Below are 27714 nucleotides of genomic sequence, written 5' to 3' on the forward strand. Positions count from 1 at the left end.
AAAAACAAAATTTCATGAAAACACTCGTACTCAATATTTCAGTAATCAGCGTGCGTTTTTACATCTTCACAAGAAAGATTAAAATAAATAACTTTTAAATAAGTGAAGACTTATTCTATAGTCACAGCAATCCTTATTTCCTGAAACACGTGGTCTGTTAAATACTGGAAGTGAATGTGTCAAGAATATTCCATCGGTGGAATTTTCACTGTAATTATTACTGAGTATTGACACAGTGGAATGTCAGCATCTCTTAGCATTCGAAAGATGTCGTGTTGTTGAGTAATTCTCGATAAATCCACCTTTAAATGTTCAGGTCCTTCAGTCTCGACATTTAGCACTAACAAGTTAAGAGAGCTAATTTTCGTCGAGCACGCTGAATCAGCATCCATTGAAAAAATATGCTGCATTGATTCGAGTGAACCTATTTACACAAGTAATTGTGATAAATGCTACAACATTGACGATCAACCATGTTAAAGCTAGCGAAGAACATGAGCAGAGAAAAAGCGGAATTAAAGCAGTCAAAATGGTCGATTTTTACTTTTCTAAACAAATTAGAACACTGAATTGAAGTTTCGATTGATTCCATAGAAGACTTTTATTCTTTTTTAGTCATTATAAATAACAAAAACTGAAATGGACCGTTTCGATCCCTTTCTTGGTCCCAGTGTTGAGAAAATTATTTAAATTATTTTATTACATGAATAAAACCTAGTCAACTAATTCTGTAGAATAAGTAGACTCCGCATCTTTATGCAAAATAAAAAGTTCGTGGATTAATTGTCAGACACGGGATTATATTTCTCACTAATAATTTTAACTCTTTGCACTCGAAGCTATTTTAACTCCAAAAGGAAACATTTCTTCCAACCTAGAATATATCCCTTCTAAATATTTTTTTTCGTGTTATAATACGAAAATGGTGCAATTTACTCCCACAATACTGAAATGTTTAGTAATTTATAAAATACAAACAAAAATAATGTAAAAAATATTTTGAATAATGAGTGCTAGGGGTTAATGTAGTGAAAATATAATATACTTTTAAAGTCTTTTCACCGTTTAAAATTACACCTGCTCATTTTTGTCAAAAAATCCGGCGTCTACTGATAAGAGTATACAATTTTGTGTCTAGGTCAAAGTGGACTCGGCTTTGCTCGACTGATTTGCTAAACGGAAATTAGGAAAATTTGGGACATCTTTATGGATTTATGGATGATAAAATCAATATTGACAGTAACGTAGGTTTCCATGGGCTGGAAGAACAAAGAGGGGCAGCAAAAGAACGAATCGGTTTGCCGTCGAGTGACAGTGTTTCACCGGCCATAACCGAGGCAAGAAGCAAGGAAAGTATCGGCTCGATAATCAGTGAACGAAACGCCAGTAATTAAACTATACGTTGCGACATATGATAGCGATAGAGAAGTACGTTCACGGACAAACGACTTCCCCCCCGAAGTCTCGCTAAATCGTTGATCGATCTCGATCTTATGTGGGACAACAGTGTCAACAAAGATGACGAACGATAAAGATATTAAAAAAGCGCCTGACGGCGGCTGGGGATGGTTCGTGTGCCTTGGTACCAGCTTAATTACGGTAATTATTCTTTTCTAACAAACGCGAAAAATCGTGCTCCTTGAAAACAATTGCCCGTTCCACTATCATGCATATTTAATATTTTCTTGAACATATATCGAAAACAATCGATGTTTACCTCGAATGAAGATGAAGAATGAAGAATGAAGAACCGTAAATATGAAAAAATTTCCTTGTGATAACGCCTCTGTTTTTTATTTCCAAATATTAACAAGTTACGCTCCTGTGTCTGCCGAATATGAATCGGAACGTTTTTAAACAAATGATCTAATCGCATATCGCAGCCAGCATGTCGATAATGGATTCGAAGATAGAAATAAATTATTCAATGTCACGGTCGGTTACGATTCGTGCATTCATTTGCACATACTTTTCAGAAATACGATTCATCAGTCTGAAAAAAAACATAGTCTTATGTAATTCCACCATATTGAGAATTTCTGTGTTATTTATTCTTTCTACTTCTAAATACTCCATTTCAATATTAATCTCCAATGTAATTATCCATTGATTTACACTTTCCATGAATTTGCATGTGACAAACATAACTTATAAAAATATACGTTTCATCCTGATATAGAAACAACATTAAATTATGCAATATTCTGGTTGTAGAATTTCTCTTTTTTATAAAGGTATCACAAATGTTTACTCCTGCGAGACTTTAAAAAATTATTTCTGAAACCTCTAATTACATAAAATAATTAGTTGAAGAATGACTGTTCAGGATAAAATTTTTTAAATACTTGTCGTATATCTATGAATTTGTATTACATTAACAAACAAAATCTAATTGTCTGTAATGATTTTATTCGAATGTCTTGGTTTGATCTGGATTGATATTTCCATTTCGCAACTATTAGAAGGAATCTGTACGTGTCGACTGATTCATACAGTTTAATTAATTCAACACACATTATCTTAACCAGTTGATTCAATATCTATGTCCACGATGTAATCTGTTCGATCGTACCCGTTTCATTTTTAAGAAGAAGACAAAACTTCTGTTTCCATTTCATCAAGAATTGAATTCATTTTACAATTATCTATAAACTATATTGTAATAATTTTGTATTATTGTTTTAAGCTTTCTTTGAGATCTTTGGATCCTTCATTTGGTCTCCTTTTTCATGAACCCTTGAAGAAATTACATATTGACTCCACCGGTGCGTCATTAATAATGAGCATCCTAGACGCCATTGTCAACTTTTCAGGTATGGAGCGAGATCTTTTCATAAAATAGATAGTTATTTGCAAAATAGGGATTCGATTTTTATCAAATGAATAGAAATAGACAACTTCTGTTTTCACGTCTATGGAAAAATAGCAAAAATAATAGAAAATATAGAAAAGAATATAAAAATAGAAAAAATAGAAAAAATGTCAGGATTGACAGTCCTTTTAAAAAGTTTCGTGTCAGATAAAATTGTACATCATTAATACGCAATGTTTCATATAAAATAAATTTAAAAAAATAAGTCTTATAAACTTCATTTGCGAAAATTGTGTTTTTCAACTAACAATGTTTCATTTTTGTCACAGGTCTTTTCATAGGGCCTCTGTTGAAGAATTTTTCTTACAGAAAAGTTGCTTTTCTTGGATCCGTTCTAAGCTGTACCGGACTGATGCTTACGTCATACGCTAACAGCATGATCCATATCATTTGTACTTACAGTATTTTAGGAGGTATGAAGCGACAATCTCACTATAACTATTGCAATAAGTTTTTGCTTTGTAAATAAGGGCGACTGCGATTTGCTGTTCGGTTACGCGTATGAAACTCTTATCTATCGTCGAAATTAATGCATTCCATTTATTTTCGTGTTTTCCTGCAGGTCTAGGAACCGGTCTCGCGATAGCTTCATCATTTGTCGCGTTAAACACGTTTTTCGATAAAAAACGGGGTCAAGCCGTCGGGTTTTCCATGGCTGGAACAACATTAGCTATGATGCTGGTGCCGCAGGTATGAAGTACAAGTGTCGTCCCTCCAAGATATTATCCTTTAATTGATATCTTGGAATACTTTGTCGCTTTTACGTTGTGTACGTTGCGTATTTCAGAGAGGATATACCTACACATACAAAGCTATGTCACAATATGCACACAGCTCTGAAAATGACAAAAACATTACACGTTTTTTTTTTTTAATAACATCCAACTTAAGTAGCTTTATGAATTAACTTGGATCGGAACAAACAATTATATTTCGTATTTCAAATATTTTGGTACCCTCCCCCCCCCAGTAATTGGATCCCTTACCATAGTAGCTGAAAAACTAAAAGCATGTTTCTTTTTAAAAGTGTTATGAATTAAAAAGTCTCGAAACATATTGGAAAATTTTTTCGCGACTGAATCTACTATCAATTTGAAATTTGAAGCTTCCTTTTTGCAATAACATTCCCAAAACTTGATATACTAAAGCGACGCTTACATATTCTGCTAAAGCCTAATACAATTAAAATTATTGAAGTAATTACTATCACGCACCCTACAACAATTTATATTTATTGATAGTTAATACATGTTCTTCTGGATGCTTATGGATTCCAAGGAGCCATATTGATCATCGGGGCATGCGCGCTGCATTCGGCAGTTGGCGCGTGTCTATTACGACCCATTGAAAGCGAAAATAGAACAGTTATTAAACGGGTAATTACTACCAGTACGGTAACGTCTCTAAAATGTTACAAATATGTTGGTAAAAGTTTCATGAGTAAATCATTAAAACCAAAACAGTTGCGTCATTTCGACAATCGAAATTGAATCTCTTTCAGATATGTCGAGACATTACTACATTAACTATTGTAGGACATAATAAGTAAAGCTTATACGAATTTATACTTTGCTGAATTAATTTACAGTTGAGATAATTATTGGAGTTTGAAAACCAATTAATAGAAATAATTGAATTCTGTAATGAACTCTTTTGTTAATTCATTATGGAGGGCAATTTAAAAGAAAATTAATTATCTTCACCTTCGACAGGGTCCTAAGCATCCCACCGAAAGCGATACGTTATTAAATAAAAATGGCAATGGAGTGGTAAAAGAAGTGGACAATGCCAGCGACCCTCCAAGAGACGACAGTCTGATACAGCACGAAACGAAAGACAAGCAAAAGGACGTGTCATATTTTAGCAAAATAAAGGAAACGTTAGATTTGGATCTTCTTAAAGATGGCGTCTACTTGAACGTAATTATCGGTTTGAGTTTGTATTATGTTGCTGAATCGAACTTCAAACTGATGACTCCATTCTTTCTAACTAGTATAGGTATGTAACGTTTCTTGATTCACGAATTAGCACCGTAACGAAGGATATTAGTAAAACATCATGAGATTCTGACGAGAATACCTTCTGAGAATCATTGTTTTTGCAAGAAGGTACTAATAACGATAAATAAAGTTATTCTAGTAATTCATATTAATATCCTGAAATACTTTATAACTGAACCACTCGCAAAACTTGTGTCTTGTACATTTTATTGTACATTATACGTATTGATTTTTGTGATAAACATTTTTGCTATAGACGTCAATGCTTCCCAAAGACTCCTAAGAATTTTCGAAACACTAAGAGAGATGAGACATTTTGTATGCCACAATCCAGAACCTCGTCATGTTCGTCTAATTTCCTCGCTACGGCACATAGTGGAGCGAAACCTGAAAAAACGCGATAAATCGTCAAAAATCGATCGTAAAATTTTCTCATGTATTCATTTCATAGTTTAAACTTCTTTGATGATGCAATTTTTCAAGATTAAAACTTCGATACAGAACACAAAGTATGATAAAATTTGCTATGGACTGTACAAAAACCAAGCAAACTAAGCAAAAGTTTTAAGGGCCCGGTCTTCGTAGATTCGCGATAAGGTAGAGTGACTACATTACCGTCAAAAAATAGTTTTACGTGCCTCAGTGTTTCGTCCTTATAGAAGAATATTTTGTCGCTGGTAAAGGGCTCATTCGAAAGAGGAAGGTTCAATCTAGTGCGCGCTGGTCAGGAGCTGCCGAGATTATGCTGATATTTGGTAATATAAGCGTTAGAAGTAGGCCAAAAACAGACGATGCGCATGCCGCGGAATCTAAGCACTTTTATGCCACAGAAAATATCTCCGGCTACAAATTGAGCTATATTTTGTCTTGATTCTCTGCGAAATAAAGCCAAAAACTTGAAGCACGTTTCTGGCGTCAGAATCCATAATATCGATAATACGGAGCAAAAAATGTGACAAGTTTAATCACAGACTTAAGACCCGTCGAATCAAGACCAAGACGGATCTTAAGTCTGTGCCTGAAGGCTGTGAATGGAAATTATTGATTAAAAAGTCACGTGGCTATTCCGGGCCCTTAAATTGATATAAATATTTAAAAGAGTTGTAAACAAATGGTTACGTATAGAGATTCTTTTAGCGTAGGCTAGACCAGTGTTGTGCACGGTTGGGGCCCCTCAAACGCTAGCTTCCCCCACCAACCTGTCTTTCGAGCAGCGCGCATCTTCATCGCGTTCGCCCCACCGTATGTACTTTCGTAACAATACATCTCAGGCGAAGCGCGTCCTTTCTCCATGGTAACGGTGATTACTGGGAGGTGAGAGTGGGCGCTATGGTGGAGGGACAGTTTTGTCTCAATTAGGGCAAGCGGGCTAGCTCCCTGGAGTTTTAGGACTGTTCGTACAATGTGTATTCGAAGTTTTCATATATAAAAAGGCGAATAAAAATAGAGATACATTCATGTTACTATCGATTTTTGTACGGTTTATTGCGTTTTTTCGGGTTTCGTTCCACCGTGAGACATTGTTTAGGACTTCGGTAGACACCTCGAAGGAACTTAACCGTCAATAGGAATGTCGAACGTGGAAGTCGCCACTTGCTTGTCAATAACCGCATTCACTGACATTATCGCCCGCATTGTCCTGCCAACCATCTTCGATAAATTAGGATTCAAGAAGAGATCTGTGTTCTGGGTGTTCTGTCTGCTGGTCGGCATTGGACGGTCCGGTAAGTGGTAAAACAAATTTATTTGTTTCGTTTAACAAAATTATTAACTATTTGTTAAATAGTGTACGGTATCTCTTACTGATAGACGAGGACGTATTTTGAAAAAGTTTCACCGTCCATGTTATAAATACAACCTATTAATGTGTTTAATTCTTTCGATCCCTAATGTTAAGAAAAAAGTACTAATTCAAATTCATTTCTGCTATTTGTTTAGCTATGGCACTTCAATCCAAAGGAATATGGTTGTTAGTGACCTTCGTTATAATTGGATTCCTACGTGGCGCCACTTTGGTCAATTTGAATCTAAGCGTTTCTGAATGCTGTTCGTTGCAGAAGCTGCCAAGTGCGTTTGGAATGTTCATGGTGGCCAAAGGCATATTTGTTATTATGATGAGTCCCCTAATTGGTAAGCGTAAAATATCATCAATATTGCTTCACATTCCCATCACTTTAAACTCAATTAATATCTCAATTATTAACCATTTTATATGGTTCCTTTAATTATTAGAAGAGTCCGGATCGTTATGCAAAATAAAAAGTTTGTGTATGAATTGCAAGATACAAAAGCTGAAGATAAATTTATATCCTTCGCTGATAATTTTAACGTATTGAAAATAAATCTATTAATTGTACTCTTAAAGTCTTGTAATATTTTTTACTGTTTTAAATTGCACCCACTCGTTTTTGTCATGAATGTACGAAATCCGGAATCTATTGAAAATGTATTGTTACGATTGTTACCGTTAACTAAAATGAAAAAGTCCATTTATTTTTATATGTGGGACATAACAGATGGGAGAAACGTTTTGCCTTTTAAATTGCATATTTAATCAAGCATCGAGATAACAAACATCGAGTAATTTATTCTAACAAATATTATCTCTCCTCAGGATACATCAGAGATGTCAGCGAAAGTTATACAATCTGTATACATGTTATGACGCTGATGATAAGCATTACATTCGTTATGTGGAGCGTGGAATACATTTATGATGCATTTAGGAGGAGAAGATCCTTTTTGACCCGCGTGAAAAATGCGAAAACCGACGCGATATAAGCGAACCATCTAAACAATAATGTAACTATGTAAATTAAAGTAACATAGCATAAAAAATATATATATATTGTAACATCATCCTTATGGTCACGTATTCGTGTCGGGGAAAAGTTCACATCGCTTTCCCTTCCTGGAATCTACGACGACGAAAAGTCAAGCCATTTAATACTGAAAACTATCAATATTATAAGTTTGGATTACATATCTAATGCTAATTTAGTAATTCATATTGTAAGTTACAAAATACTATTAGTTAGTACGCCGTAATTCTAAATAGTGTACAAAAATGTAGTCTAGTTAGAAATATTATAATTCAAATAAAATTGATATGCGCATATGCAAAAACAATCAAATTAAACACCATACACTTGTGAAAGCTTGTTAAAACAACCAACAATGCAAGAAACAGAATTACGTTAAATAACTGCATAGAAATATCATGCTGATACTATTACATTAAAATTGTAACATCGATTTAAAGCGTAAGATAAATACAAAGTGCAAAACCATTGAAATAAAATTATACTAAATAAATTTTTTGTAATTTTGTAATTAATAAAAATAGTCGCACGTATAACTCATGTATCTATTGATCTGCGTTACTCTAGTACTATACTTCATAATTACTTTGCTAGATCATTTTTGCACTCATAGTAGAAATGAAGTATACAATATATTCGGTGCATGCTAATACACCTAAATTCATTAAATGTCGGTAACATTGGGCGCTACATTGAAGTGGTATTGGGGCTCTTAGAGCCCGGAAACGCCTAAGCAGAAAAGTCGCAATGTCTGTAGTGACTTTAAGTTTGTGTTTACAAATTAATTTTCGGTTTAAATGTTCGCGTATGTTCTATATTACAGGAAAAATGGATGATGGACAATAGACATCTCTCAATGACAATAACGTTTGTGACAATTTTTGGTATGGAATGCAATTATTTAATTTTTTGTTGCGATGCACGCACTCCTTTTTATTCTTTAGAGAGAGATCGATACATACATGTTTATTATCTTTTGGAATTTTTTGACCGATAAATTTACTTTAATGCCGAATAGTAGTTGCAATTTTGGTTATTTTAATCAGTAGTATAATAATTGAGATTATGGTTTTTTGCCACAATACCGTAATTTAATATTTAATTCAAATATTGTGTAGGTTGAAGTCAATGCTGAGTTCTGATTTTATGAAAGATTATGAAATTAATAAACATTATATGTTACAGGTAACCTTAACACATTTGGCAGTTGGCGCGTAAATTGAAATTGATATTTATTAATTAACGACTCTTCTACATTAATTTAATCTCAATTCGGAATCTGGGTCGGCTGATTATATTGCAAATGTATCCGTCAGTTCATAGAATATTCCGATCTGTAGACCGAAATAAATGCATCGATTAATTAATTTATTACTGAGAGATTATCATGGCGGGTGATAGATCACTGGACATGAGCCGTTAGTATCGGAGAAAGAATGAAATTTCCAAGGGAGCGTAGTAGCCGCGTAATCATTGTTATCAAGACTATTTCTGTTTGGGTGGAGACTCGTGGAAAGTCTCCTCAGGGTTTACACGGTTGTAATTGAAGAACTGGCATGCAGTGTTCTCCGCGACATTAACTGATTACCTTATACGAACGAAATCTGTCAATGAAAAATGTTGCCGTGAAGCATATTGACATCGACTGACAGCATCAACATTTTTCTTAGACATGGTTTATCGACGACATAATTCGATATAAATATTTTGAAATTTCTTGTGTTTTGGTCAACTAATACATTTTTCGTATCTAGCCGACATTCGTGATCTCTCTAGCCGGAACAAGTGAAAAACAAATAAAATGGGCAATAGTAAGTAAAAAAACATTTTCATGACCAACGGAAAATTTAAAATCAAAAATGATTTCGTGCCGTGTCGAATTATCTAATTTTTCAATCAGAACATAAGTCAATGTATTAACACGGTGATTTAGATAGTGTGGCTAACTACAGATACTGTATCGAAAGGGATTTATTAATACTGGCCAACGTTATCGTGCATTCAAAATCTAGATGTTATCGTATACCTATTTATAACACTTGATATATTTTTATGATTATTACGTAAAAATTTGTAAGGCTGTTTCATAAAAATACAATTAAAATATGTCATGTGTCCGAGTATGGAAGATTAAAAAAAAAATGTTCAAACTGCTCGCCTTGAAACACTTTGTACATATATCGAATTCTAAAAGGTGAATACTTCAAGTTGAAGATTTATTTTGATCTTATGTAAGAGTTTGAGTTTCCCATGTTAAACATTTACACTTTTATGCAAAAGTCTTTGGCTACCAAATAATTACTAGCCTTTTGAATGAGTATAAGTTTTCCCGCATGTTTACAGAATAAGTAACATTTGTTATATTACGTGTAAGGGAATTATGCCAGATTATATTCTTCCGGTGATTGGTTATGAAATAATTGTAAATTTAAAACGCAACGGTTACATTAAAACTTAATATACATTTTAACGATTGGATAGAAATTTAAACCTCAGAATTACTTTGTTATATTTATTATTTATAATTTGTTCAATATTTATATACTATTTGATTCAGTGAACGTTGCTAGTAATTTAAGATATAAAAATCTCAAGATATATGGAATCCAGGTGTGTTAAAATTGTTACTTGGAACGTTTTATTTTTATTTAAAAATTGTTACATTTTAAAGTCTGTACAGGCCAACGATTATTTATACGATCGTGATAATGTTAAGGATATTATTCAGTTGCAATCAATTGCTTTTATCATTCATTATTAAGATAACTGACGTATACCGGTACCTGATTGTAGTCATTCTGTGTCCACACTTTATATTGCCATCAGATGTCTAAACGGCTGTATAATTATAAACGCATGTGCCAAAGCGAATCAATGAACGATTCACATCTGAAAGGCATTTAATATTTTATTTTGAACCGGATTCAACAGGGATTCTGAAAGGGAAAGAAATGCTGTCGTGTCGGGATGTGTTGTGGTACCTCGTTTTCTGCGGCTTTGCCATAAATTATATGCTAAGGATAAATATGAACCTAACGATAGTGGCGATGGTGTTACCTCATCCGAAGAATGCTGGATCTTCCCAATGCGACTTAGAAACTGCGGAACTGACTTTTAACGACACACAGAAGGACAATGCTACCGTTATTTTCTCCCCGTTTGCACCGGAAAACGTCACGGTATGTAATAATAAATAATAAATAAGAATTTATCTACTCTCGAAACAGCGACCATAAATATTCTAAAATTGTGGTAATTTATTTATATACTCAGTGATTAATAGAAATTGAAATGTTAAAGGTTACGAACTACTTCTGTGAATTATATTTTTATGAATTTACAGCAAATACTATTGAACAAAATTTAACGAAATAAAAATTTTTATCTTTTGGTATAGTAAGCTTAAAAAAGCTTATAAAATTAATGAGTCTAGTTACTTAATTTTACTCGTTGGAAAATTGATATTTTTTACATCTAACCTCCTTCAATTTTAATTAATACTTTGTCCCCCTTTTTCGTATTGCTGCAATCTTCATCCGATAAGATAATTCTATATAAAAATTTTCGTTAAGTTTTCCACATTTATTGAATTGATTTTGAAGAAAAAATAAATTTTCGGCGAACTCGTAATCTCAGTAATAAAAGGTTCTTGTCGGAGTGAACAGTTGCACAAGTTTCCATTGCACATTACCGCGAATTTATCAACGTGGTATATTTGTTGTCTCTGTGGACGCGTCGCATTATTTTCGATGACTTGTGTCAGTTGTCTCGTGGATCAAACTCACATGCGTTTGTTACATAGAGGAAAGTTGTCAGTATCGTAAGATTCAACAAATTTTGTGTCCTCGACAAAATTCAGATTAAATGTAATTATTGTTTTAATTGTCATTAGGTGATATCTTGTTTGAATATTTAAAAGAAAAAATAATCGATTTACAGTGACTTGTTTTGTGACGCTTTGAATATTTAATGTTGAATAAAATACAGCAGATTTAATTAATATACAAATGAATGTAATTGGGCCTTTTTTGTAGGACAACAGTTCCTACATTTATTGCTAAATGTTGCATATGATAAATATAACTGCCGTTTTAAAAATGTATTCTAGAAATGATTTTCCTAGTTAATGTACGTACATTATGAACAGATAAAGGATAATTAAATAGTGCGACCGATTTCAACGTCGGAAGTTAGCATGTCAATCTTGCTAGTAGAGACACAATTGACTACTGTTCTGCGGTTAATAAGAAACAAACAATAAATCTACTGCGTAACAGTGTACACAGAGAAATATTGTATTTTCTCGTGTTGTAATTTACAAGCTTGAATCTGTCAAGCTACAGATATACTATCACATTACCGACTCGCTGTCGATTCGCTTCGGTATAATTCAAATTTGTTTCCTTGCAGAATTTTATAGAAACAAAAACTATGACAAGTTTATCTACTCTTAAAACGATATTACTCTTAAAGCATAATGAATATTAAAAAAAAGATATTAAATTTTTTTCATTAAAATCAGTTTGGATTTATGTTACATATTTCTTTTTTAATATTTATTATGCTTTAAAAATGAGTATAATTAATATAGGCAATTGGTACCCACACAGTAATTGGGTCCCTTACCCTACACAAAAGAAAAAAGGAAATTCCTTTTTGTAACATAGATTTGAAATTTAATAAAATATGTTTTGGATTATCCGAACAATAAATTACACTTTCGGAGACTGAAGGAGATTATATATTTCATTGTTTCCAGTACGATGATCGGTTCACTTGGAACGAGTACGAGCAAGGTCTGGCGCTTGGAGCTTATTATTGGTTGCACTGGTTAACGCAACTTCCCGGAGGGCTTTTAGCGAGACGTTACGGAACGAAACTTGTTTTCGGTCTGGGAAATTTCCTAACGGCGGTTCTCGGTTTTCTAATTCCGTTTATGACACGCTATCACCTGTACGCGCTCATTTTTCTACGGGTTCTTCAGGGTCTGGCTGCAGTGAGTCAACACAATTAAGAACGAACCAAATGCTAATGCAATCAGAATCACCTGCCGCCTGTTTTTCGCTACCGACACGATAAAGATAACGCGGTCAAACATATCGATGATAATTAAAATTCATTCATAAACGTTGCTTACAAAAGAAACCGGCTTTATCTTGCACATAAAACGATCGAATTTATCGAACGGACTAAGAAGGGAGAAATATTTCGGGCAATGTTTAAACAAGATTTGTTTATTTAGGGTGTCGTATGGCCTTCGATGCACGATATGACGGCCAAATGGATCCCTCCGAACGAAAGAAGCAGATTCGTCAGCTCTTATTTGGGTAAGACGCGTAAACACTTTGACAATTGATAATTTGGGGATCGACGATTTTAAATATTAACATGACATACAATTTTTATTCGCGTCATTATTCTTACTACACGTATGATTCCCACTTTCTTTTGAATAACTTTTTCATAAACAACGACCGCCAACTAAAACTTTCACTATACCACTCAGGGTAGTGACCTTGACGAAATATTCCGTATTAAATGAATAAAAAGTTTATTTTATGTGAATATTACATTTTTTTTTAGTGCTGAACTTATAGCTGATTATCTTAATTTAATTGGTTCTCAGATATCGATTTAACATAATTATAAAAAATCAATGGAAACACTAAAGAGGGTTAATACCTAATTGATGTGTTCACGTTTCGTCATCAGTGACAGTGGTCAACATACTGAGTCCGGCCGTTGTTAAATCGATAAGTCGTATCTTTATACATTCTAACTTGGCTGCTATTAGAGTGTCAGATTATATGCTTTACACCGAACGTAAACACAGATTTCTAACAAGGAAACGTACTGACGCGATATTGGGCGACGTTGATGAAATTTTGGTAGGCGCTAATACATTAATATTGAAAGAGTGCAAGTAGTTCTTAAAGTTAGGCGAGGAGTATCAGAAAAATATTTGTTTGAATTAGTTAGAAGTACAAGACGTCGTAATTGTAATCTTTTGTAATAAAATCGCATTAGATTAATCGTTTGTGAATTAAGAAAAGACAGAAAAAGGGACTTACTAGGAGTCCATAATTTATATAAACAATAGGATCGTCAAAGCAGAGCACAAATTATGCGCAATTCTCATGTAAAGTGGAAATTTGGTTCCACGAACATTCGGCATTATGTAAATTACTTTCTAAAAACGAGTCTATTCAGTAGCATATACACAAGTGCTGGGCGCGGTTGGGGCCCCTCAAACGCTTGCTTCCCCCACCAACCTCTCTTTCATGCAGCATGCGTCTCCGTCGCGTTCGCTGGTGTCGCGCGTCTTCGTAGCAATACACCTCACTTCGAAGCGCGTCTTTTCTCCATGGTAACGGCGCTTACTGGAAGAAGACAGTGGAAGCTATGGTGGGGACGCTTATGCCTCAATTGAGGCAAACGTGCCCGGCTCTGATTTAAACGTTTTCAAATAAGAAGAGTGCAAAGTTAATTTGCAAGATAAAATCATTGAAATTAGTAAAATTCAAAATTGTACGTATTGTAATATGTTGCAGTTTTTGAACGAACGTACGTTAGAGAAAGATAAACAATAAAAATGTAAGCTTTCGTTAACATCTTCATACGTACGTGGCTTTCCAGGTAGTTCCGTAGGCGCTGCCATAACTTATCCATTGTGTGCAGCCGTCAGTAGCACTTTCGGTTGGGGTGGAGCCTTTTATGTAACATCTTTACTTGGTGTGGTTTGGTAATAATCTGTCCTTAATTATAATATTGTCTTGTTGTATGTGAAAACTTCATCGTGTACAGACACTATCCTTTGATTGAGTATACAAAACTGTTTAATACAAGTTTTACCAACATATTTGCGACATTTTCCTGATTAAATTGACACCAAACACGACACAACTTGGACTATATTTACTTGTTCAATTCACGATATAGTAGAACCTCGATTATCCGAACTGATCATTGGCATATGAGTATTCGTATAATATCATAGTTACCTAGCTACAGTGTTAGATTAAATCTTTAGTGATTTATACAACGAATCGCATTGTACATGGATCGCTTCAAATTTAACTATTTACGTGAGATTGATCGGTTCGGATAATCGAGGTTCTACTGAATCGTGAATTGAACGAGTAAATATGCTTCGAATTGCGTCATGTTTGGGCTCATTTTATTTAGGAAAATATCACAAATATGTCTATGAACGCTTCATGACAAAAAAAAAATTATAAACGAAAAAGATTTATCATTGAATCAACGCTGACTGATATGCCTAATCTCGTATCATGTTGCATTTCTCTTCAATCGTAGTGGGGATAAATTTGTCACGTACATCGTGTAGATCTAGTTCACATATAACGAGGCATTACTGTATTAACGTTCCAAGCGTTATCGGAAATGTTAATTTAGATATTAAACTATGTGACACTTCTTCCGAAGGTATGGTTTGTGGCTATTCCTTGTACACGACTCTCCTCAACAACATCCCCGAATAACAGAAGACGAAAAGAAATATATTTTGGATAATCTTGGTACATCTGTTGAGGAAGAGGTAGTTGCGATACCATGGAAAGCCATCTTGACGTCGCGTTCTGTTTGGATCACCACTGCTGCACACTGGAGCACTGGATGGGGTTTCCTCACATTGATGACTCAAGCTCCAAGTTACTTTAACTTTATTCATGGGTGGAATATTAACGCGGTGAGTAAAATTTTATTGGTTATTGGGCAAATAATCACGTGTTCACGTGTGATTTATTGGGCAATATGGAACATAGTGAATTCTCGATAAAGAGGGCAATGATCTGTAATAGTATCAGGAGGTTGGAACCACCAACCCGGCCAAGATGGCGTCATATGACACCATAATGAAAATGTTTCGACAAAGTAATACAGTTTTCTTGTTGTTTTGGTTGCAGACCGGTATTCTTTCTGGAGCTCCACACGTGTCCAGAATGATTTTCTCGTATTACTTCTCTATCGTGTGTGACTGGTTAATACGTACTAAGAAGATGAGTATAACGAACGTTCGAAAGCTGGCCACATTCGTGTGTACTGGCCTGCAAGGCATTTTTATCCTGTTTTTGGGATACAGCGGATGTCATCCTATCCTCGCGGTGATCTTTATGATAGCAGGAACCACTGTGAACGGCGCAATTTCGGCCTCTACTTTGGCAAATTTGGTTGATCTCAGTCCGAATTACGCTAGCATTCTCCTCGGGTTTTGTGGAATGATGGTAGTATGGTGCGGCTTCATTTCGCCAGCAGTGGTTGGGTACTTAACGTTCGGAAATGTAAGTAAGATTGTTTTGGTAGCTGTTCTATTTCTTAGGTGTACAACTGAATTCGCAGCCCTTACAGAGTTTTTTTAGGATATTGGAACGATTAATTTACTAGCTAATGTGTAAATAATTTTTGTTTTTGTTTTAATTGCTATTGGTGGCAATTGCGAAGAAAAGATAGAGACGGTCAAGATTTTTAACTTTTTCAACTGCAGCTGTAACGAAAATTCGAAATATGGCTTTTGTAAATCTAAGTTATGAATATATATGTATATATTTTTTTAATGTTTCTTTTCCAGCAAAATGTATCGCAGTGGCGTACAGTCTTTCTCATAGCCGCTGCCAATTCAATTGTAGGGTGCATTGTATATTTGCTATTTGGAACTTCGGAGGAACAACCATGGAACAGATATAAGAAGCCAAACATTGAAAGAGGTCAAGAGATGCAGAAATTAACAGGAACACCTGTTATAAAACACGAAGAGTTAGACGAAAGTACCAAAGAGCCAGAGAAAGATAAAATGGTAGAAAATGGCCACTCTAACGCTTGAAATGTGCGTAGACTAATTTAACAAGTAGAAAGGGAATAATATAATAAGTAAAACTAGTGCAAGAATATGTCAAAAATATACAAAGAAGTCATGAATAGGTGTTTAGCCCTCCGATGGTGGAGTTTACTGACCTAGAGTCTAGTTTTATTAGTTGTATTGGGTTAACTGAGATTTTTAAGAGCTACAGCTCCTTCTCGTCGCCTAAAAATACTCTTTTTGGTAATGAAAGCCAGTACACGAACGCAATGCGTTTGCAGCTCTTAAAATTTCAAATTGTTATTATATGCATACGTATACATATAACGATGTTTCCCAGTATTAACGATCAACATTAAAATTTGTTCATCTTCGATCATGTACTTATAGTGAATTTTCACCAACAAATTAGCGACGTTAATTTTAAAATGATCATAACATCACGTATTTTGTAAATAACCGCACGGTCGAAAGTTTTATAAAAAGAATCGTAAAGAGAAAGTAATTATAAATACCATATGTAAGTTATAAATGATTTGTCGCTTTTCTTAATCGCCCAATCTCTAAATATAGAATTATGAAATCGTAATTCTTGAGGTATATTATATCTAAACAACATAAAACTGATCTGTACAGTACAGTAATGTATATTCAAAAAATTCTCGTGGCTATGTAAATACATAGAAGCCATTTATAAATTGCCACTTGTACATATAAATATGTTATAATTATTGATTGATTGTAAAACGTCCTTTACAGAATGTAAGAGCCCCAATACCATTTCAGTGTCGCGTCCAATGTTATCGACATTTCATGAATTAGCAAGGACCGAGTATATTATATACTTCATTTCTACTTAGGTGCTTATGCATATGGCGCGTGCAATTAAACGGTATAAACAATGTAGTATGGTAGTGATGAAGTATAGTACTACAGCAACGCAGATTAATCGATTCATGAGCACAAATACCCTTACGTATACGTATTTATTTGATTGTTATACGTGCGATTTCTTTTATTAGTTACAAAATTACTTTGATTTACCGAATTAATTTGTACACCAAATATTATAAATGCATCTATATTATGCAGGTATACAGTAAATATACATATATTTACATATACGTACATTTGTATTGAATATATTTATGTTATCGTAGAAATAATTACAGTAATACATTTATGACAAAAATGATTAGGTGTTACTTAAAACAGTCAAAACATTAAAAGAAATTAAAAATACTGTTATATTATTTTGGCAACTCATTAAACACGTTATGGAAGAAAATAAATTTTTATTTCACTTGTTTTTTGCAGTTTAGGTAGAAAATTTTTATTTTACATAAAGATCCGCTGTCTAGGAATAACGCTTATAATAATCATTCTTCTAGACTTTTAGATAAGGGAGCTACATAATTTCGTCAACTGTCTCCTTATCTTTACCAGATACACACTAATGGGATAATTTCACTGCCCTCGATAATTAGGGAAAGTGTTGAGGCGTGCTTAATTGCAGATGAAATAAATTCTCGATAAGAGAAGACAAGCTGATTATTCTGATATAATCGAGAAAAAATGACTGTCTATTTTAATGCTTGTGGATAGGAAAAACACGATCTTTTAATCTGAAAGAGAATCTTCCGGAATATAATTTAAGATTTGTTGAAAGTGAATTATTTTTTAAACACTGTAGCAATAAACATATCTATCAGCTGACTGAAATAGGTAACAATAATACCACCATAAATAACTGTTATTAGCGTCTTGGTAACGTATTCAGAGCGGAGAAGCAGTAATTCAACGTTTATTGCTTATTTTTCTCAGTTTCTATCATTTATTTCGAGATACTGCCACTTGTAGTAGAAAGTGTAGCACGGGGATTAGAGCGTGCATTAATTTCTTATCGTACGTCGACTTAGCCAAGATGACAACAAATACATTCACTCGGAGTACTCTTAACGGTTTCATAATCATCTGTCACGAGACTATCGTTCTTTATCTCTAATAATAAGGTGTTCATTTCTTGATAAATCCATTCTATGCAAATTATTCTACAATAACTTTCTATCTATCACTATAGAACTTGTTTACTTAATAGTGTTATTCTGCGGGAATCCATATGTCACAAATGAATAACTTACGAATTTTATGCATCTATGGCAAAACTGAGTTGATCAGATTTAAAACAGCACAAATATTACAACAATGTAAGAATAGCAACATATTATTTTTAATTTGTTAAAATTATTAAAAGATAAAATGCACTTGAATGATGTAGAAAGTTTTAGAATAACAATGCACCATATTCAAGTATTTCTTGCAATTGATACAGAAAATTTTAATTTTACATATAGATTCGTTTTTCTTTTTTTTTTTTCAATAATGCTATTCGATAGCGATAACTTTTAGTAGAGTAATGGAGAATGGTCTATGGTGTAAACAACTAATGTCGAGGAACGTATTCGGTGCAACAGTTATTAGATAGAATTTCTCGCGCCAATTCCATTCACTATGCGATTGCATTACATAATCTTCGGTGTTAGTTAATGTGCGAGTAGCAGCAACTTCATGGATCATTAAAAACGAAATACCGACTTGGAATTGGCCTCTGTTGCAACGAATGAAATGAACCTTAAACTTTTCCTGTCCACATTCCAGAAACGGCGCGACGCATACATTCCCATGAAAAGGAAACCTGCAACTAACGAAAACATAAATAAACAATGTCAATAAAATGTCCTCCTTCATATCGAGAACGATCTTTTAAAATAATCTTTCAATTAAAAAGTGACATTTAAATACGAATAAAATCCTATACTTTGTGAAAAGTTTATGCCTACAAAATGGCCGACTTTTAAATAGGGCTGTCTCTTTTACGGAAAAATGTACATTTAAAATTTGTGTATCTGTTTTTGAAAATCAGCAGTACTATTTAAGTTTACAATTCAAATATCTATTATTTGTTAATAATATTGTATTGAAGAAATCTTGGAATAAATCAACTCACGAAATAAGAAAGAAAATGACAGTTAATGCGTTTAATCATTAGACTCCAGTGTTTTGTAATTCTTGTTTTACCGTTTCTCAATGATTCCATTTATCACTATATGTCATTGCTCAATCCTGCTTACGTGTAGAACGCCTAATATTTAGGTTTAAAATTTTCCTACCATACTGCATAGATTGATGACGTAATTCCAGGTTTAGAGTTCAAACCGAAGTTCGAAATAAAGTTTTCTGTTTTTCCATAAGTCACTATTGATTGAACACAATCATCATGTATGGACGGAAATCTAAAAGAAAATGGTGGAACGGGGTTTTTCTTTACATGTGATGGATTTTCAAAAAGGGGTTTACGAAATTTCACTGCATCTTGAGTCATCAAAGATTTGCATAAGCGCGCCCACGCGATGCGATTGCATGCGTATTTCTGAACGAGAAGCACGTGCACTCGTGCACCAAATGACACTTGTATGCAGTACACATATACGTGCAGCAGCGACACTGAGTTTAGGCTTGTTGCGATTTCATCAGAAAGAAATTTGAACGGTCTGAGTCAACAAGAATTTAATCGTAATCGTTCGAAATAAAAAAGCGGTTAAGAAAATTAATTTCGATAAGCTCGAGCTATTTCATTCGGAGCTCAACACTTTATTTTGATTTAGAACTAGCATTGGCATCATTTTTTCATCGATTGCTATAATTAACACTTTCATTTTATTTTGGAAACGCAACAGCTGACAGATTTACAGAAAAGATGAATCATTTAAATACTGAGCATGTATAAAGCCTACTACATACGATTTATGTTTTAATTAACCCTTTCATCAGAATTTTATTTGACACTACATATATAGTATAAATGACAGAAAATCTCAGACTTACAGAAAATTGCACAAAATGGCGAATTATTAGGTGTACAAAGTGCAAGTTGATATGTAGCCCTTCCACCTTGAATTTGTTGATTATTTACAAACAATCAAAATACATTCTACTGTCAAAAATAATCTCTATTACTCCTTGTGTATTTTCTCGATCTAATAAATAATTATTGAATCTTATATTTGGCGAATAAAAGAAAAGGTTATCTAAAACATTTTTCTTCATATTTTGTGATTCATTTGCAAGAAGAACGATCTCGACTTCGTTCGAGTTTTGGTGTCGGCGTGACAAGAAATATCTTCTCTGTCGACTTGTTTTCATCGCAGCAAAGAAACATTTCCCGCATTTACGTAAGCCACCGATCGGAGGGGAAACTGGCCACAGACATTACAACAGACAGTTTGCTTTCGGATGGACAGTCTTAATCCAACTTCCGACTAATAGTGTGTAACTCCATGATCAGTTTCTTTCTCACCGTGCACAGTGGTCTTCAAGTTGGTTTGCAACGATAATCGCCTTCGTCGTATTATTATATATATATGTATATATGCTATTTACTTTTCAACGAGAAGCAAACAAAAAATCACGAAGTGTATTAGGAGTACAGTATTTAATTACGTATTCGACGAGTTTAGTACGTTTATGTCTATTTAACCGCATCGGCACAACGCTACTTCCGGTGGAGACAGAAAGCCGATCGACGTCTGCGGAATCCTGCTTGATGTACGTAACATAATTATTTTTGTTTTATTCAAAGCTACTATTCAAACCATTCTTAACCCCTTGCTGTACGATATTCTTCGCAGCCATTAGCTGTACAAATTAATTCCGAGTTGTTACAATTAATCGAACTTTATTTTATATTCAAATTTGTTATTGGGTTCGTCAATTTACCTGGAAGGTGCAGTAAGTGCATAGAAAATGGTGGGCGTCATATTTTCGTGGAAAATAAAATATATTTCTTTAATAGAAAATAAAGTGAAGAAAGAGCCACGAATTAATTTGTACTGCTAATACAATAATTACAATTATGTTTAATAATTGTTTAATAATTACAATAAATGTTTAATCACGTTTCTTGAAATACGTTTTAGTAATGAAATAGACAATACTGCGATTTCAATTTTTCGTAGTGTCTCCTATTTAATTTGATACCACGCTTATTGAAATGTGAACATTCATTGTTTATATATGTATGTACTTAGTAAAAGTTACAGAACTATTTTATGATTTTGTACACCGATTTCATATTGCCTTACTCGAATTACCAAATTATATAATACCGATCATTTTCATTAGTCAAATCGGTAAAATCTTCTGATATGACAGAGTGATCTTTCATAAACAAAAAGATGTAGCACTTTACGGTGCATAGTGCGACGATAGCATGTTAGATGCGATAATGTTGTTTGCATAATTTACACGTAGATATAAATATAGTTTACACATTTATTTCTTGACCGAATAATTTAATCGAATTTTCAATCCTTATACGACAGGACATACAATTAGAATTTATCACACTATTATTATTTGCTTTTGTTCGTATTATAAAGTGTATCAATGAATAATTTATTATCAGTTTAATAAAAATAAACCTCTACCGAGGTTTCAAATGCAATAATAGTAAACAGAAAAACAAAGCTCTCTGCCATGATGAAAACAATACCGAGTACGATTGTTTATTACGACAGTACTTGATATTATTTAGACAGTACTTAGTATATTATTTAAAAGTTAATAAAAAAATTTTTTCTACTATAAAAGGGTTATGTCAGGAAATCGACATAACTAGTAGGGAGACTTAGTGTAATCATATTCCATTTTTCTGTTAAATTGCTGACTGCTTTTTAAATAAAGAACTTTCTTATATTGCAAATCAATAAGTCGAAAAAGAATGAATCTAATCATTTTCACGATGTTATTAACTTTCCTTAAAAGTAGTTCTCTGCCTCGACTCTTTACAAGAAATTACCGGTAATAGCATTCTCGATTAGTTTTCGTTTTAATACTTACACCACCTGTTCGTAATTGACGAGAATGTGCACGCGACTCGATCAATAACTACTCCATCCTACAAACGGTTGTAGATATCAAAAACGTTTCACATAATTGTCCTGCCGTATTACTCAATGCTCTAACACATAGGCAAGATCAAATGAACCTCGAATGTTTAATCGACAGGACTGATGTGCAATCCCGCGGGTATAAAAGTTATTAATGGATGAAAATTTAAAAGTAACTTTCTAATCTACTCTTACGTTTACGCAGGTGTAAGAATGAATCTCGTGACTAATTTTCACTTAGAAAGGTCGCTGAGTGAATGTAAGATTCGTTTGATTCCACAACACTCATACCACACTTCTAAAAAAAACCATATGCCAATTTACAATTGAAATACAATTGATCACTTAATATACAATTTATTGCATTCACTGTAAATTTCCAAGAAACAGAGCCAAATAAAAAATTATTAAAGGAATTATGGGGCCAATTGTATATTCAATATTTTAAATAAAAATTTATGTAACAAAAAGAATATTTTATTAAAAAATTGAATTCCGTCCGGAAAGAGTTGAATGGAGACATATAGGGTAAATGTGTCTTGTTTCAACCCCCTAGTCAGTCTTCCTAATAACAAATTGCTTAAAAATAAATAACTACAAAAATTCAATGAGCACAATGGTCTATCTATTTCTCGCTTCCAATGTGTAGCTTCGGGTCTCCATATTATAATATATTTCAAAAATAGTATACAAATGTTATTGCAACGCTTAAAGTGGCTGAAAGTTGGCCTTAAATGACTGACTGATGGAATAATTATCTTACACGAAACTGCAGCAGAGACGCAGAAAAATATACAAGTTTTTGTTTCGACAGATTTCACGGAATTTTTTCGCAGTCACTATGCCAAGCAGCAAGACTAGAATCGCCATAGTCGGCGGTGGTGTCGCTGGATTGGTGGTAGCTCGTCACACAGCTACCAAGCTGGACACTTACAGTCTCACTTTATTTGAGCAAACCGATCAAATCGGTGGAACATGGGTCTACACCGACGAAATCGACGTCGACAAGAATGGATTACCAGTTCACAGCAGCATGTACAAGAACTTGAGGTCAGCGTGAATTTCTTCTGTCCTACCTTTTAGTATACAGTCTCTACAATGTGCCCCAGAAATGTCCCTGAGGTCATTCGAAGTAACTTTCTCCTTTGCGAAAATGTTCTCCGCGGCTTTCTTAATGAGTTATTGACGAAAAACGCGGGCCAATCAGAGCGCCGCTACAGCGGACTGATTATGGCTCAGCGACAGGTTCCGCTGAGCGTGGCGTTGGTATTGGCCGTGCCGAAACTCGTTCCGCTGTAGCGGCTCTCTGATTGGTCCTTGTTTCTCCTTAATAACTTCTTAACAACGCCACGGAGAACATTTTCGCAAAGGATAAAAGTTGCTTAAAATGACCTCAGGACTCACCCCTTTCGAGGACGTACAACATTTTTGGGACATCCTGTATAGATCATTTTAGTGTACACACGTCACAAATATTCCGTCAAAGGCTAATTGAAAGTATAATAAATGAAGCACTTCGGATGTTTAAAACTTGTGGAAGAATTTTCCGATTCATGGAAAATTGTCGATATTTAAACATTTCACAAGTTATTTACATTCCAAGTCGTTATGTTGTTCAGTGTTCAAAATATAGAGCAAAATATTATCATCGATTCGTGTTGCTAATGTGTAAACGCCTTTCACAATTCTTCTTTACGCATCGCCGACGAAGACAATAGCCCTTGAAACATTTTAATTTTCACGTCATGCGTATGATAATGACGGCAGTCGTGTTCTAATCTGTCCAGTATGTCGTGATAAACTTAGCTGACACGCGATACACTATTCGATACAGTCACAACAAAATCGTTTCGATCGTTCAGTCTGTTCGGCTAGGCGGTACTATTTTGCATTCGATCCACTCATTTTTCCCGTGAATGCATGAAATCCACAGTCTACTGATTATTTACATTATAAACTTGAAAACTATTTCTTTGCCATATTGAATCGATCGTGGCATTGCAGAACGAATCTTCCCCGCGAAATAATGCAAATACCAGACTTTCCAATGAAACACGACATGGGTTCGTCGTTTGTTCACCATTCTGTGATTCGAGAGTACCTGTGCGATTATGCGAAACACTTTAACCTGCACCCTTATATAAAGGTATAAGTCGACTTCACTTCAGTTCGCTCTAGTCAATTTCGAAGGTCTGAGTTTTGCTATAAAATAATAGTTGGCTCTTTCAGTTAAACACCGTTGTGAAACACGTGAAACCGGAAACCCTGCGGAACGGGCAAACAATATGGATGGTCACTTACGAGGACCTTCAAACCAAAACAGAGACTACGAAAACATTTGACGCCGTGGTATTGTGCAATGGTCATTACACGCTGGGTCACATTCCACGTATTCCGGGCATCGAATCATTCCCCGGAGGACAAATACACAGCCATCAATACAGAATACCGGAAATGTATGCTAGGAGAACTGTTTGCATCCTCGGTGCATCCTGGTCTGGCATCGACATTGCGATAGAGGTCTCGCAATACGCGGAAAAGGTATTAAAAACAACAATTGTCCGACACTCTTCCCGCTAAATAGCTACTTTTCCAATTAGCGTTACAGTACATAAACTCGCCATCAACAATACAGAAAACAATGTAATAAACACTGAACCGAGCACTAACAGTGAAAACCATTAAAAACCATTAAAAACCATTAAAACCCACTAAAAAAAACCATTAAAAAAAAGATTGAGTTGATCGAAGATGTTAATGAGAAACGATCTGAAATAAGATCTGCAAACTAATAATCTGAAAAATATAATTTATGAAAATTTATGAAAAATTGTTCAAGAAATTAATTTATTTATATTATGATAAAAATTGCTAAAAATCAGAATACCATACGTTTTTATTAGTTTTATAATGTAATGTCGAATGGTCACTTTTAGTGCTCCGTTAATCAAGCGTTAAAGTTTCTGGATTTTCAGTGGTTGCGAAATATTCGGCTATTATGCACTTACAATTACCTGGAGCACAATGTACATCCTTGTAATATTTTTTCTTGTTCTTATAGAAATTTTCTTCTATTCAAATATGCACACACGCGTAGGTACATTGAACTTAAGATCATCTGTTGGGTGTCTTCTTCTTCTTCTACATGATGGTCCACTCATTTGATTGTAGGTGTACTTAAGTCACAATTTACCGGAGCCAGTTGACTCAAGAATGTTGAAAAACGTGGAACAGAGGCCTGGAGTACAGTCTATCCAAGGGAAGAAATTTACCTTCAGCGACGGTTCCACGGCTGAAGTAGACAACTTCATATATTGCACTGGTAAAAGAGCTTGATAAACTAGGGTGAGGGACCCAATTACTGTGGGGGCACTGTGTCTATATTAATTATACTAATTTTTAAAACAACAAATATTAAAAGAGGAATATACAGGGTGTTCAACTACAGATGGGAGAAAACTTAAAGGATGGTTTTCCAAGACAATATAAGACGAAAATGAAGAATAAAAAATTGCGATCGCGGCTTTATTTTTTAGTTATAATCAATTAAAAATCCGCCTAAAATGCGGCAACCCAACCAACAGAGGTGTACGTTGCTTACGTCAGAAAGGCGCGGGTCTGTTGGTTGGGTTGCCGCATTTTAGGCGTAATTAGATCCCTTACCCTATATATCCCTTATTCTATCATGGACCGTTTTTATAAAATTTCGATAATTCTTTGCTTGCAGGTTACGAGTTCACGTATCCCTTTATGTCAACTAAAGTTGAGATGCGTACGGACGACAATCATGTTGAACCCATTTACAAACATTTAGTCCACATGGATTACCACAATTTGTTCGTGATGGGGCTACCGGGCATTGTAATACCGTTCCCGATGTTCCATCTACAGGCTCAATACATTCTTGGCATTCTAGAAGGCCGCGTTCATTTACCTTCTCCGGAGCAAATGCGCGAGGAATACCAGGCTGAGAAGACAGCTCTGATTAATCAGGGAATACCTGTACGTATTAAAATTTTTTGGCATCTAATACACGCTGAAAATGATTTTTGACGAAAAATATATTTATCATACTAGTATCATTTTCTACTTTACCTACCAATTTTGGGTAGGTTTGGGGTGGGGACATGTTCCGTCCATTAGAAATGAAAGAATTCGTTGTAGTGAGTGTCTAATAAGGTAGGAAACGATATTCGTGCGATAAAAAAATGTTGTCGAGTTGCCAAAAATCCTTTTGGGACACATGTTTTTAATGCAAAATGCGGCTATGTGCAAAATGTGAGCTCAATCCGATTTGATCGATTTTACATCTAAACTACATTAGTAGAAAGATCGATTTCTTATTTTTTTTCTTTTTTTTTTTTAGTTACGACATATCATCAAGCTGAAGGAAAGACAGTGGGCATATTATGATGAAATTGCTAAGAGTGTGAACGTCCCAAGTTTACCGCCAGTGATTAGAAAAATCTACGACCATTGCAACCAGATGCGTGAAAAAGACTTCACCACTTACAAAAATCAACAATATCGTATAATCGATGATGAAAATTTCGTAGTGTGTTGCTGTAAACCTTGTTAGGGTTTAAAGGCGAATATAGAGAGAAAATTGATTTGAAAAGGAACAATCGTTCTATTAAATATATGATTACTCGGTGCCAGCGTTCATCGAGATTGATGTTTCGTATACAAATGGCACATTTTGAAGATTATATCTACGCCATCGTTCTTAATCTGAAACGCACTACACAGGCAAAGATTATGAATAAAACTATTCATTGTAAGCGTTTTTGACATTACGTGAAGAGATTCAGAATGCACCAATGTTGGAAGAATTCTTGAGAAAAATAATAATGTACCTGCTGCTTTCAAGAAGCCATGGTATATTTTATATGTTACTTAAAATGCAAACTTCTATGGAGAAGTATTATTATGAAGCATTTAATATTTTTAAAAACTAGTACGTTTATCCTTGAGACAAGTGGTACTGTGTTCTATACAATAAAAATTATTATCGATTGTAATGGAAATTGTAATGTTTAATGAGTAAAATAAACTTATAAATAATTATATTCATGTTTATTTCACTGTAACTTAAAAATTCTGTCTTATAAATTAAACACTGAGTAGAAGTGAAGTTAAATTTTGCCGCGCTGTCAGGAGTCTGCGCATTTAGCTACTAACGATCAACAGGGACATCTATATCAGAGAGGAATGAGAGTGCTCACGCCCGGGTTTTCGGCGTTCCCGATATAGTGCT

At 34.3% G+C, this 27714-nt stretch overlaps 3 protein-coding genes across 3 annotated transcripts; all 3 read left to right on the top strand.

Moving 5' to 3' along the window:
- The first annotated feature begins 1343 nt into the window (after window positions 1–1343).
- On the top strand, window positions 1344–7944 carry LOC143356446 (monocarboxylate transporter 12). The gene is made up of 9 exons (XM_076792152.1): window positions 1344–1599; window positions 2687–2813; window positions 3142–3285; window positions 3435–3562; window positions 4114–4248; window positions 4585–4870; window positions 6441–6596; window positions 6811–7002; window positions 7487–7944. The coding sequence occupies exons 1-9, from the start codon at window positions 1519–1521 to the stop codon at window positions 7651–7653; spliced, it is 1416 nt and encodes a 471-aa protein (XP_076648267.1). The 5' UTR covers window positions 1344–1518; the 3' UTR covers window positions 7654–7944.
- Window positions 7945–9235: 1291 nt separating this feature from the next.
- Window positions 9236–17041, top strand: LOC143356217 (sialin-like). Its single transcript, XM_076791722.1, has 8 exons — window positions 9236–9505; window positions 10626–10873; window positions 12454–12690; window positions 12937–13021; window positions 14331–14436; window positions 15141–15402; window positions 15620–15994; window positions 16282–17041. The coding sequence occupies exons 1-8, from the start codon at window positions 9496–9498 to the stop codon at window positions 16531–16533; spliced, it is 1575 nt and encodes a 524-aa protein (XP_076647837.1). The 5' UTR covers window positions 9236–9495; the 3' UTR covers window positions 16534–17041.
- A 3748-nt stretch (window positions 17042–20789) lies between these two features.
- LOC143356225 (uncharacterized) lies at window positions 20790–27524 on the top strand. Its single transcript, XM_076791730.1, has 7 exons — window positions 20790–21114; window positions 23272–23507; window positions 24462–24603; window positions 24687–24998; window positions 25629–25779; window positions 26185–26459; window positions 26824–27524. The coding sequence occupies exons 2-7, from the start codon at window positions 23299–23301 to the stop codon at window positions 27034–27036; spliced, it is 1302 nt and encodes a 433-aa protein (XP_076647845.1). The 5' UTR covers window positions 20790–21114; window positions 23272–23298; the 3' UTR covers window positions 27037–27524.
- Window positions 27525–27714: the final 190 nt, after the last annotated feature.

Source organism: Halictus rubicundus, chromosome 8 (assembly GCF_050948215.1).
Source record: "Halictus rubicundus isolate RS-2024b chromosome 8, iyHalRubi1_principal, whole genome shotgun sequence".
Classification (NCBI taxonomy): domain Eukaryota; kingdom Metazoa; phylum Arthropoda; class Insecta; order Hymenoptera; family Halictidae; genus Halictus; species Halictus rubicundus.